We start from the raw sequence: 14,558 nt of genomic DNA, 5'->3' as shown, positions 1-14,558 counted from the left end.
TCCTGGAGACCCTGGATGAGTCCTGTGTCAGGCTCCCTGCTTGGAGCCTGCTCCTCCCTCTGTCTCTCTGTCTCTCACGAATAAATAAATAAAATCTTTTAAAAAAAGATTTAAAAAATGAGACAAGATTAGTGGGACCTTGGTTAATTAGGAAAACTTTAGTAACTTGAGGCTTAAGGTTTGACACAAATATTAAAGATTCTGAGAAGTGGCGAGGGAGTAGACATACAGGTAAGACTTTTCTTTCAAGTCTAATGCAGGAGAGATGGTGATGAGATTAAGAAGGAAGAATAGATAGGGTTGGGGATTGGTGGAAGCCTGGGGGAGCCTGGAGGTCATGCTAAGAAATAAGGAAATGAAAACGGGGAAATTGTGGTTAGAGTGCAACTTCAGAGTTTAAGAGCTTGAAGGTGATAGAATTTTGAGTGATCAAATCTAGAAATCTAGTATGTGACTTAAATGGAATCAAGGAGGAATAAAGGCCAAGTAGTAAAAAAAAAAAAAAAAAAAAAGTCAGGACCAGGGGTTGGTGACATAAGACAAGAGGAAGCTAGGAAGTATACTTGCAAATTTAAGTGAAGATTCAAGACAACTTTCTGTTCTAATTTAAGGTCTTTGGATCAGTCCCATGGATGTGCCTCTTCTGTTCTTAATGAGTAGTGAATTAATTTGTTAAACAGATATTTATTATATATCTGCTTTATATGAGACCACCACTCTAGGTATTTGGGATCTATTATTGATTCTTACATATGACAGTAACCATTTAAATAATACTGAGATATTAACTAACTCGTTTTGTACATTGTGGTTTAAAAATATAGTTCAGTACTATTAAATTATGTTCAACCATGAGTTTCTTGAGGTCAAGGATAGTCTCATTTCATCCTTGTATGGCAGGTACTAAACATAGCATCTGACACTTAATAGGTATGTTCATGAAATGCCTGAATTACAGAAACTTTTGAATAAAGAACAGAGTAATTATGCAAGATTTTTTACATGGAATTCATATCTGTGTTTTTTTAAAAGATGATAGAAAAACAATACTAAAATCATATGTAGTGTTGAGACCTTTTTTTTTTAAAGATTTATTTATAAAAAAAATTTTAAAAAAGATTTATTTATTTATTCATTCAGAGAGAGTGAGAGAGAAGCAGAGACACAGGCAGAGGGAGAAGCAGGCTCCACACAGGAAGCCCGACGTGGGACTCGATCCCGGGTCTCCAGGATCACACCCCCTGGGCTGCAGGCGGCGCCAAACCGCTGTGCCACTGGGGCTGCCCCTGTTGAGACTTTTTTAATATGAAAGCTATATTTTTAAAGATTTTATGTATTTATTCATGAGAGACACAGAGAGAGGCAGAGACACAGGCAGAAGGAGAAGCAGGCTTCCTGCAGGGACCCTGATGCAGGACTTGATCCCCAGGCCCCAGGAACATGACCTGAGCCAAAGGCAGGCACTCAACCACTGGAGCCACCCAGGTGTCCTGAAGCTGTATTTTTTATCTCATTGACTTTGAGATTCTTGCTATAAAGGCAAAATATAGTGATAACCACAAAAGTACCAAATTCACAAATTTTCTGTTTAGGCTGTAATGAACAGAAACAAAGATCAGCTGGCTTAGAAAAGATACCCAAGTCTGTCATTCCCTTGTCCTTCCTTACGGTTCCTTTATGGGTCTTCCTTGCAAAGACACTTTGAGGATCTTCCCTGTGAGATCCAGTTATTATGTTGTTATATTGGAACCTTAACCCTCAATCAGTAGTTTTTACTTTATAAGCTGACATAAGATATAACAGATGTAATGTATTTAAATCTTAATACCTTAGTAAAAATAATGTAATGTTATTTCAGCAAATAATATAGGTTTTATGTTAGTCTCTGAGGGTAGACTCTAACCTTTTTGATGATTCCTCTTGGTTTTCAGGGAATATAAAAGCAGAGGAGAGATTTCCTTCATTATTAAATGATTTAAAAAGTATTGTTAGTTTTAGCTTTTATTTTTACATTTCTCAAATGTATTATATTAAAAGTAATTAAATTGCAATGCACAGTTAGGTATAATATAAACAGAAGATAATATAACACAGAGCATAAGCATATTTACCATAGTAAATTCTTAAACTAGTCTGGAGTGTGGGGTTTGATACTCTATTTCCATACTACTAGGCCAGGGAAACTTAATTATTTCCTAGAAGTAAAAGGAGAATATCCAAGTTTTAACAAATTTTCTGTCAAATCTCTTCCAAAGTATGAAAAACAAGTTGTATTTTTTATTGTATAACATTTCAACCTGGAGCTATAACACTTAGAACTAGATTCCCTTTAGAGTGGATGTTGAAAAGTCACACATTTGAATTGAATGTGATCCTTCCATCACAAAGTTAAAAATTACTTTTATATTGATAACCACCCTACAATGCATTTAGAAATATCTTAGTAAGTTTATTCATTAAATCTTGATGCTGTCTTTTGTATTGCTTTATTAGGCTAGAATATGATCTCTTTTTGGTATCAATTCTCCTCACCTGAGAGGTATTGGACAGAGACCTTAGTTTTCTTCTGGCACATGGAACTGGGAATGCTTTGCCCAGAGTGGGTGATAATTTGAGTAATGGCTTGGTGACAAATTTTGGACTTATTTCATTGGTTTTCAACCTTATGTTAATAGAACGCTTTTATTTTCCTTCTTTTGAGTGAAAAAAAAATCTGATAATACTGTACCTGTATTAACAGAAAGTTCACTTCAGCAGGTCAAACTGTTGTGATTAGTCACAATTGTGTACCTAAAACATTATTTTTCAAATCTCAAATTCAATGTAAATAAGGTTATACCACTCATTTTAATTATATTTTGAGTCCTTTCATATTTCTAGAAATAGTCTATAGGGTTTGAAGAACAGAAATAGAAAAAGAAAAAATGTAAAATAAAAATTTAATCAATAAGAAATTATTATAAATTTTAACTATGAACGCTGAAATCAGATAAATCTCATCTGTTTTTATAGTACAACTTTAAGTGTGTTTTTTTCCCTCCCAGGACATTTATTCAGAGCAGCTGGGGATCAACCGTTTAACCTGTCCACAGTGTCGAGTGCCTTCCCAATGGTCAGCCACCCAGTCTTTGGTCTACATTCAGCCAGCTCAGGGCATTCAGAATTTGGTGGTTTGGGGACACTTGGTACACCCACAGCCTTAGCCGCACATCCCCAACTAGCATCTTTTCCAGGTAAACATCTGTTACAAACAGTGTTCAAGGAAAGGAGAAAAGCTTGAAAATGTTCAAGCAGTAATTTGTTTATTAAATTGACTAAAAAGAATAGTCTAATGCCTGGTCTATTAAAATTCTTGTACAAGAATTGATTCAATCATATTTATCATGTGCAAAAAACCCCCACACTATGTGTGGTAGATGGCATTGCAATTATAGATGTTCAAGTGTTTAGCTAGAGAAAGGCGCACCTGCTACAAAAGTGAATAATTAGGCCAAGTTTTTCTCATGCTTTTTATTGAAATATAACATGCAGGAAAGTGTACATACTGTGAGTGTATAGCTTACTGGATTTTTCAGCTTTATTTGATTTTTAAAAAATTATTTAACTTATGGTGGAAAGTAAACTCCAGTTCTTATAATGAATATCTCTATACTTTTGAGTTTCACTTCTCTGCACTTTCTAAGAAAGTTGAATTTGGCTCTTAGATTTCTATATTTTTACATATTTGATCAGAACAACTTTAGATTTGCACTAAACAACTTTAGATTTGCATTGTCACTTATATGACAGGAAGACCAGAACTATCCCCAATTTACAGATTATGAGAATTTGAGAGCTCAGTAAAACACCATTCAAAGCTTAAATTGGACAAACATGCTATAATATAATCTGTTTTGTTATATTATTTTGAAAGTCTAAACTTTCATGTGTTTCCAGTGATTGATTTTACTTTAATAAATTTTGTAAGCAATGTATGGTTTGGTGTTATAAAAAATAGTTTAAGAATTAGAGCATAGTTCTAGAGACAAATAGACCTGAGTTAAAATCTGGCTATGCTACATTTTAACTGTGTGACCATGAACAAGTAATCTGACCACTCTGCCTCAGTTTTCTCATCTGAAAAATGAGGATAGATAATGGTACCTGCCTCTTAGGGTTCTTGTGAAGATTGAAGAAAATAAGCCAACTGATTGCAATGTTTAGTATACATAACTAGTAATTATCATTATTATTTCCTCTTGCCCACTTTAATGGGTAACATATTATCAAGTGCTTCTTCAAAAGGAAATAAGTATCTCTTTTTAACTATATACAGAATGGAAAGATGATTAGATGTATATTTCAAGTACTGTTTCTTGAGTCATATTATTCCTTTAATTCAGCTGTCTGGCATAGAGGAGCTGATGGGGAGGGGTAATGTGACTAGAAAGTTAAAGTCTTTTTTTTGAAAGTTAAAGTCTTAAACTAAGTCGTAACATTTGTTTTAAAAATACTAATAGGAAATTATTTTGGCCAGTTTCTAGCATGGTCGCTTAGCAAGATAATTCAACAGATATTTCCTGAAATATAGGATCTCTGAATAAAAATCAAAATATATAGTAGTAATGTAGGTAGCTATTGGTGTCTTAAATTTTTTTTATCATTTTGTTATAGTTTATTATATCATTGCTTTTGAGTGTTTCTAAACTGCAATGTAATTGCTATATTATTAAAATCAAGTACTATCTCTACTGAAATAATAGCTAACAGGTGTAAAGAGTTACTTATCTGGACTTCAATAATACTGATACTTCCACTGTATGAAAAGAAAGTTCTCTAAGCCTATCTGAATTATTCACTCATTCATTTATTGTACAAAGTTCTCTGAGGTTCTACCATGTTCTGTGCACTGAGGAATACACTAACATAGTACATGTTGTTTACGGTTTTTAGAAGATGAATAAACAGACAATTATAATACAGTCTTTAGTGGTGAAAGTATGTCTGTATAAGCATACTTTTTTTTTTTTTAATTTATTTTTGATAGTCATACAGCGAGAGAGAGAGAGGCAGAGACACAGGCAGAGGGAGAAGCAGGCTCCATGCAGTGGGAGCCTGACGTGGGATTTGATCCCGGGTCTCCAGGATCGCGCCCTGGGCCAAAGGCAGGCGCCAAACCGCTGCGCCACCCAGGGATCCCTTTTTTTTTTTTTTAATTTATTTTCATACTTTTTTTTTGCCAGAGACTACACCTAGACCTAGAAGATTCATTTGTTTAAGTTGTAGATTTGGCAAAATAATTTAAATTTAAATTCTCTATAACTGCCTTTATTCAAAAGGGTAATCTAAATGCCAAATTTTTGAAATAACCTAAAAAATAAATGAAGAAGGAAGAAAATATTAGAAATCCTAATTAAAAATAAGTTATTTTAAAATTTTATATACTTATTCTGCATTTCAGATGATCAAATCAATAGATAGAAAATTATGTGATGGACATTACTATAATATTATTTCCATTTTATATTGAAATAGTATTTCACAGTAATTTCTTTTAAAATATTTATAATTTTTGGTCATATTTTTATATTACTGTGAATTTCTGTGAAGCATCTGGCTCTATCAAGTATGAAAGATTTTAAAATGCTACTATATCTTCTAGGCTCTCTATCATCTGAAATATCAGACTCTTTCAGTTGAATATTATTAATGTTGCCAATATGCTGTTACCTCCTTTGAATACGTTCAGAAACTCATCATGTACTGGCTTATGTAATCCTTATTTTGTTGTTGTTGTTTTTTTTTTTTTTTTAATTTTTATTTATTTATGATAGTCATAGAGAGAGAGAGAGAGGCAGAGACACAGGCGGAGGGAGAAGCAGGCTCCATGCACCGGGAGCCTGATGTGGGATTCGATCCTGGGTCTCCAGGATCGCGCCCTGGGCCAAAGGCAGGCGCCAAACCGCTGCGCCACCCAGGGATCCCTGTAATCCTTATTTTGTATATTTTGTTTTATCAACAAGTTAGTAAGTGACTAAATTTGTTTTTTGTTTTCTTAAACTTGGAAGATAAATAAGCTTGTCATTTAACAAAATTACATTATCTCATGGAATATTAGACATTTGTAAAGTTTGTAGTCAGAAGCTCTACCATTTTCATATTTTATTTGATTGATTTTATTTACTTCTTGTTGTTTAACCTGTGGTGTCAGCTTGTTTATAACTTACACATTTTCCAACTTTTTTTTCCTAATCCCCATTGTGTACTTATTTATAGTGCTGTTCTAACATACAGTGTTATGGTTATGTTTTTTTCTGAGGTTATATCTAAAATATTTGAATCTTATACTTTGATTACCTTAACTGATTTGTTGGTTGTTTATGAAGTATATACATTCAGCTGTAACACTTTAATTATAGACTCTATATTAAATAATATAAATATCTTTAGGAAACCTCAGTCCCTTTTTATTAGCTATTTGGAACCAAGGTTTCAAACCTATAAATAATAATAGATTCCAACTGTGCTGATACAAGCCCAAAATACACAGTTTTTCTTCCCACCTAAATACACTTCTTTCATCTAAACAGTGGATAAATGATTAATGCTTTTGTATAGTTATTCTTGGTTCAGTTCCCATCATTCAGGCACTGCTAAATATGCATTGGTGTCATTTCACTAGCAATGCCTTCCTGCAGTGCAGAATAGCTTTTGCAGTTTTCTGCTAATACTGTTTTTAGACCTTTTAGAATAGCAGCTACCATGAACATTTCACTTTTTAAAGAAAACAGATTTTGCCATTAGATAATGAGGGTACACATTGCATTACATTCTATTTTTAATAAAGAGATATTCCTAGAAAAGATCATACAATACAATACACTGACAATATTGAATTTTTTTCCCATACTATATTATTGGGTTTCTTTTCTCTAATTTCCTTTTGGTGGTTACAATCAATGAAAAACATAGCATATCTCTTGGAAGATTAGCCTGAAAGTTCATAACTGATTTGGTAATCTGGCCGGTTAGCCAAGTGGAAAAGATTATTTCTGAGATTTTTAAATGGGACAATACAAGACTTTCTTTTGGATTATTTTCAAATCTCTTCTTTATCTTTGAAAATGTATTCTATAAAATTTGGCTTTTTTCCTATTCTAAAAGTTTTAACTAAGTTTAACTGTTTGAACATCTAAATTGCATTTGATGATTTTCTACCACTGATTCATTTTACATTGATAAAACTGTCATTGTTATCTGTAATTTATGAGAGAAATAGAAACAAAATCCAAGCTTTCTTTATTAACTATATGGTGAGGAATTTAATAAACCTTTTATATTTTAATATGACTTATTTTGGAAATCTTTGAATATTTTGCATTTCTTAGACAAAATAACCTAACACTTTTGCTATCTTTATTTTTGTTTGAGTATAGAATATCTTCCTTTATAAATGTTCTTGAGGTATACTGATTTACAGTGCAGTCTTTGTATTATTATTTATGATTTATCAGACCCAGATTTAAATTGAGGAAATTCTTGACATAGGTTGTCAATATGTTTAAAATATATTAATATATTCTTAAATATTGTTTCTATACTAATTTAGAAAAATTATGGTATAAGTTATCAAAAAGTCCAACAGTTCTTTAATATTCCAAATTTTCCATTTTATTTTTAAGACCATAGACTACCTTTTTTTTTTCATAAACTTAGTCTCAAGGAAGCTGCCAAGTGAAGATCCTTGAATACTAACTTAATGAGGAGAGTAATGAGTGTATAACATCTAATCAGCTGTCTTACAAGTTAGATGATCAGACTGTGTATAATTCAGCAGTTTTGTTTCAAGATGAAATTTAATATATTTTCCAGGAATAAAATATAAAAAGCATTGTTACATTAACTAGAAAATTAATTCAAGTATTTTTTGCTTCTTTGTTTGGTGTTTGGTTTTGAGGTGCAGAATGGTGGCGAACAACAGATGTTCATACTCGTACAGGGGCAACCTTCTTTCCACCATTACTGGGAATTCCACCAATGTTTGCTCCTCCGGCCCAGAATCATGATTCTTCTTCATTCCATTCAAGGACTTCAGGAAAAAGTAATAGAAATGGTCCTGAAAAAGGTATTCCTGTTAACTTAAGTAATGTTTTACAAATCTTCCATTTCAATACCTCTTTTCAGTAGGTTTGATAACATTTCTATAACAGTGTACTAGACACTTTTCCACAATGCCTTGCTTACTCCTTACAATAACTGGGAAATTGGGAGTATCCTCATTTCACATCCAAGGGTAAATAAGTGATTCAAGGACTGCTTACATGTCATTGTGGCATAGGCAGGATTTGAACCTAGACCTTTTAACTCCTAGTGCTACTGCTTTTTCCTCTCTATCTCATTACCTCCTTTGTGTAACCCAGTATAAGATTTACTTTTTCTATAATTAAGCATTAAATTTGTCAAAATGAATATCCAAGTGCTCCTTTTTTAAAAAAGTGATCATTAATATTTCTGCAGTTGATAACTGTTGTTAGAATAGCATTTACAAATTCTAATAGCATTTTGGATGGTTTATTTTTATCTTTTTTTACTTGGGTAAGAGTTTTTGGTGAGTTTGCTCTGAAAAGGGAAATGTTTGCATTTAATTATATTTCTAAACATTTGTTTAATTGAAGTTAAATTCAGATAAATATCAAATTACCTTTTTAAAGTGAACAATCAGTGGCATTTAATGCATTCATGGTGTTGAACAGCCACCATCTGTGTAGTTTCAAAACATTTCATCACTCTAAAAGAAAACTGCATACCCCTTAAGCAGTTTTTCTCCATTCTTCTTTCCCTCATTCTCTGGCAATCACTAGCTTGTGCATCGTCCCTACAGATTTACTGTGACTATTTCATATATATGGAATCATACAGTATGTGACTTCTTGTCTGACTTTTTTCACTTAGTGTGATATTTCAGAGAGTCCTTCATGTTATAGCATACATCATTACTTCATTCCTTTTTATAATTGAAGAATATTCTCTTGGATAAACATGTTTGTTTTTATTTTCAAGGTGTAAATGGGTCAATAAATGGAAACAGTACATCATCTGTATCTGGTATCAACACACCTGTATTATCCACTACTGCTTCAAGTTCTGTGGGACAAACTAAAAGTATAAGCTCAGGCGGAGGAAATCGAAAATGTAATCAGGAACAAAACAAAAATCAGCCTTTGGATGCTCGAGCTGACAAAATAAAAGATAAGGTAAGTTATTCCTTCAAGGACAAATATATAGCACATCTTTAAGCATTCTAAATTTCAAACCACATGAATCTATGGAATAACTTCTTAGGAATTGCCAACTCCTACTTTACAGATGTTTATTTTTATGGTTTGATACTAGTGTTATGGCTCAAAAATTCTATCAGCACCAGTATAAATAATACAAATAGTAGTAATAGCTAAGATTTATGGAGAACTTAACACATAACAGCTCTTCTCTAATTGTTTTGCATATAATACCTATTTTAATCTTCTGTATACCCCTAATTAGCTAGGTATTGTTATTACAAATGGAGAAACAGAGCCTCAAAATAGTTGGCCAGTAAGTTGCCAGGATTTGAAGTCAAGTGGGCTGACCTCAGAGCCAATGTTTTTAGGAAAACAAAAATAAGAAAACATTTTATTATGGGAAACTTCAAATATAGAGAATAGACAGAATAGTGTAATAATCCTGTATACCCATTATTCATTTTCAAATATATCACCTCATGGCCAGTGTTATTTCATTATATCCCCAACTGTGCAGGTTATCAGTTTATGCCTCTCCACTCTAAATTCACCCTTTTCTCCTTTACTAGTTGGCACAGTGTTAGACCTTGTCAGCAGAGGGTCTTGGAGAAACTCTGGAAGTGGACAGGGCTTCTGTTTCTGGTTCCAGTGTTTTCTTCTTGCCTTATGCCATGGCTGTCCGTGGGTAGCTTTCTCACCAGCTGGCAGCTCTCTGTGGGCTCTGTTTAGGAGAACTAGTAGTACACACTGTCTAGGGAGTCTCATGGGCATCCCAGCAGGCATTTTAGTAGTAAGTGTTTCTGGATGCCAGTGGGTGACTCTCTAGCTAATTTTACTGGCACCCCAGCAAGGAGGTTTCCAGCAACTTTTCCTGGCACTCCAGCAGGCATGTTTCCTGTTTGCCAACCTTGACCTGTGATGCCTCAATGAGCTTTTCTGCCGTCCAGTGGGCAACAGCCACTTTCTCTTCAACAAAGTTTGAAGTTCAGCCTTGGGTGAATGAGGTTGGTAGATGGAGGCCCTCTTCCAAGTTTACCTTTATTTTAATACTCTTCCTCCACTCTACAGGAAGTGGCTACTCTCTACATCTGCTATTTCAATATTCTTTAGAGGTCTCTTTATCTTTCTTAGTAGTTCATATTCTGCTACTAGTTAATACTTCTATATGATAAAATTCCCCTGTTCAAGTTTTTGCTGTGGTTGCTGCCTTCTGACTAGACCTTGTCTGCCACAGAAAAGATATTATCAGGAGTAGGGTGGATATGCAGATTGCATAATGATAAATTCACTCTAATATTCTGGTTACCCTGAGCCTTTAGATTTCCTCTTCCACATCATGCCAGGGAAGCTGTGACATTTCCACTTTATTAAATGTAGGCCACGACTGAGTCCAGGTTTCTTGCATCCAAGCAAGTAACCAACCTGAGATACGTCCAGGTACACGAACTAACACATTATATCCAGAATTTCTAGTTAGTGCACCCATATTAGTGAATTTGGTCTGCTCTCATTTGTAATTTCTTCTTGAGCTGAGTGGTCTTGGTTTATTTTGAAATAAAGTCTTAGCATCAACTGCAAACATTTTGGAAACAAAGATAATAACTAGGGGAGTGTCTTCTCATCTCTAAATTCTATAAAAACCGTGTTGAAGCCCTGGTGTTCTGGGGAAATAGAGTCAGCAGTTTGTGACTGTGCACATATCACTTTCTTCACCATCTCAGCTATAATACCAAGGGGACTTTTGACACCACAGCAAGAAGAGCAAGACAAGGATGGCCACTGACTGTAAATAGCAGTGATCCAACCTTACATCATCAGATTTCTGATTTCAATCTTGAAGAACTATTTTATCAAATTATCTTTTGCCCTTTTTCAAGACAGCATCAAGCCCCTTAGGTTTTCCAGGATCAACTGAACAAATCAAGATTTCTTTCTTTTTGCCCAGAGTATTTCACAAAAACACTTCCTCTAGATCTTTCAGTTCCTTTTTCAACTGAAGATAAATGTTTCCCATGACACTGTAAGACATATGAAAGTCTAGGGAAAGGTCATGTAGTGAAGCCAAGAAGCTTAATGGTATCCATCACAAAAACTCAACAGGACTGTGCTTGGGCCCAAACATTTTCTTTCCTTTTCAAGTCACCCCTCTGAGCACTTCAAATCACTCACTGAGCAAATGTGATGAAAGACTCTTGGTTGTTTCCAGGGCTCCAGGGTGGCTCAGTCTGCTAGGTGTTCAACTCTTGATTCCTGCTCAGGTCATGATCTCAGGGTCATGAGATTGAGCCCCATGTTATGCTCAATGCTCAGTGTCTGCTTGAGATTCTCTCTCCCTCTGCCCTTCCCCCCACTCATTTGTGTACTCCCTCTCTGTCTCAAATAAATAAATCTTAAAAAAAAAAAAAAAGATTCTCTGTTGTTTCCTTCCAGGGACACAGGTTCCAGGGTCATATTCTTCACCTGTTGTTCTTTAACTGTCCTTATTCTTCTTCCTTATGATTTATTTCACTGGCATTCCCATTAGTATGAGCTCTACAAGGCTATATCCGCACTGCTTCCGGCTTCTCCACAGCCAGACACTGACTAAAACACTACCCATTCCTTATTTCCATAGCCTTATTAACAGTAATTTTTGTTAACTTTTATAAAACTAGTCTTTTTAACTGGAAAATATATAGTAAAGCTCTTTTCACTTTATTTTTTTTAAGAAGTGCTTTTGAGGCCTCTGGGTGGCTCAGTTGATTTAAGCATCTCCCTTCAGCTCGCTCATGATCCCAGGGACCTCAGCAGGGAGCCTGTTCCTCCTTTCTTCCCTCCCCCCTGCCCTTGTATTCTGTCTCTCTCACTCTGCTCTCTCTCATTCAAATATATAAATAAAACCTTTAAAAAAAAAGGAGTGTTCTTTTTCTCTTCTTTTATTCAAGTATATTGAACATAGAGTGTTATATTAGTTTCAGATGTACAATGTAACAGTTCAGCAATTCAGTACATTACTCAGTGCTCATCAAGATGAAGGTACTCTTGATCCCCTTTATCGATTTCACCTTTTCCCCACTCACCTACCCTGTGGCAGCCACCAGTTTGTTCTCTGTATTTAAGAGCTAGTTTTCTTATTGTTCATTTGTTTTGTTTCTCAAATTCTACATATGATTGAAATCATATGGTATTTGTCTGTCTCTGACTAATTTCACTTAGTGTGATACCCTCTAGTCCACTCATGTTGTTGCAAGTGGCAAAATCTCTTTTTTATGTCACATCTTCTTTATCCATTCATCTCTTGTTGAGCATGTGAGTTACTTCCATATCTTGGTTATTATAAATAATGTTGCAGTAAACAGAAGGTGTATATACCTTGTTGAATTCGCGTTTTCATTTTCTTTGGATAAATGCCCACTAGTACAATTACTGAATCATATGGTAATTCTATTTTAATTTTTTGAGTAATCTTCATACTATTTTCCAGAGTAGCTGTACCAATTTGTATTCCCACCAATAGTGCATAAGGGTTTTTTTCTACATAGCCTTATTAGCACATGTTATTTCTTTTGTTTTTGATTTTGACCATTTTAACCAATGTATGGTGATAATAATTCATTGTGGATTTGATTTTCATTTCCCTGATGATGAATGATGTTGAGTATCTCTTCATGTGACTATCGGCCATCTGTAGGTCTTTCTTGGAAAAATGTCTACTCAGGTCTTCTACTCATTTTTTAATCAAATTATTTTTTTTTTAGTATTGAGTTGTATAAGTTCTTTAAATATTTTGGATATTAACCCTTTATTCGATATACCATTAGCAAATATCTTCTCCCATTCAGCAGGTCGGTTTTTTTGTTTTGTGGATAGTTTCTTTAACAGTGCAAAAGCTTTTTATTCTGGTAACGTCCTAATAGTTTAATTTTGCTTGTGTTTCCCTTGCCTGAGGAGACATAGCTAGAAAAGTGTTTCTATGGCTGATGTCAAAGAAATTCCTTGTAGGAATTTTAGGCTTTCAGATCTCATATTTAGGTCTTTAATTTATCCTGAGTTATTTTTGTGCATGGTGTACATTCTTCTGCATGTAAATGTCCTGTTTTCCCAGCACCATTTGTTGAGGAGACTTTTCCTCATTGTCTTTTCTTGCCTTCTTTGCTGTAGAGCAATTGACCCTAGAAGTGTGAGTTTATTATTCTTTTTTCTTGATCTTTGCGTCTATTTTTATGCCAGTACCACACTATTTTGATTACTACAGCTTTGTAGTATATCTTGAAATCTGGGATTACGACACCTCCAGCTTTGTTCTTTCTCAGGATTGGGTTTGACTCTTCAGAATCTCTTGTGGTACCATAGAAATTTTAGTATTATTTGTCCTAGTTCTATCAAAAAATATTGATATTTTGATAGAGATTGAACTACATTTGTAGATTGCTTTGGGTAATATGAACATTTTAATAATATCAGTTCTTTGAATACATGAGCATGGAATATCTTTCCATTTGTTTGTGTCATCTTCAATTTCTTTCATCAGTGTTTTGTACATGTCTTTCACCTTAAGAGCTATTCCTAGGTATATTATTATTTTTGGTGCAATTGTAAATGGTATTGTTTTCTTAATTTCTCTTTCTGCTACTTAATTATTAATGTATAGAAATGCAACAGATTTCTGTAGATTAGTTTTATATCCTGCAACTTTGCTGAATTCATTAATTCTAGTAGTTTTTTGGTGGAGTCCTTCGGGTTTTTTATATATAGTATCATGTCATCTGAAAATAGTCAAAGTTTTACTTCTTCCTTACCAATTTGGATGCCTTTTAAGTATTTTTTCTTGTGTAATTATTGTGGCTAGGACTTCCAGTATGATGTTAAATAAAAGTGGTGAGAGTCGACATCCTTGTCTTGTTCTTAATCTTAGAGGAAAAGCTCTCACTTTCTCACCATTTAGTATGATGTTAGCCGTAGTTTTTCATATATGGCCTTTGTTACATTGATATATGTTCCCTATAAACCTACTTTGTTGAGGGTTTTTATCATGAATGGATGTTGTACTTTGTCAAATGCTTTTATGAATCTACTGAGATAATCATATGTTTTTTATCCTTTCTCCTATTAATGTGATATATCACATTGATTGATTTCTAGGTTGTCCAGTTTGTTGATATATAATTTTTCATACTATTCTCTTATAATCCTTTGTATGTCTATGGTGCCAGTTGTTATTTCTCATTCTTCATTTCTGATTTTATTTATTTGAGTCCTCTCATTTTCTTGATGAGTTTGACTTAAAGTTTTAGCAATTTTATTTATCTTTTCAAAGAA

The 14,558-nt window shown here is 34.0% G+C and overlaps 1 protein-coding gene across 28 annotated transcripts in view; it reads left to right on the top strand.

Annotated features, from left to right (window-relative positions):
* BAZ2B (bromodomain adjacent to zinc finger domain 2B) overlaps window positions 1-14,558 on the top strand; it is a 391,511-nt gene that overhangs the window by 273,813 nt on the left and 103,140 nt on the right. For 23 of the 28 annotated variants that reach the window (XM_041721661.1, XM_041721659.1, XM_041721658.1 and 20 more), the window contains 3 exons: window positions 3,045-3,233; window positions 7,937-8,104; window positions 9,040-9,233. In XM_041721661.1, coding sequence (XP_041577595.1) covers window positions 3,045-3,233; window positions 7,937-8,104; window positions 9,040-9,233 — 551 coding nt within the window. The remainder of the gene's footprint in view (window positions 1-3,044; window positions 3,234-7,936; window positions 8,105-9,039; window positions 9,234-14,558) is intronic. The other 5 variants (XM_041721668.1, XM_041721652.1, XM_041721662.1 and 2 more) reach the window with 3 other exon arrangements.

The sequence above is a fragment of the Vulpes lagopus genome, chromosome 11, assembly GCF_018345385.1.
Source record: "Vulpes lagopus strain Blue_001 chromosome 11, ASM1834538v1, whole genome shotgun sequence".
Lineage (NCBI taxonomy): Eukaryota > Metazoa > Chordata > Mammalia > Carnivora > Canidae > Vulpes > Vulpes lagopus.
This window is presented reverse-complemented; position numbering and strand designations above follow the sequence as displayed.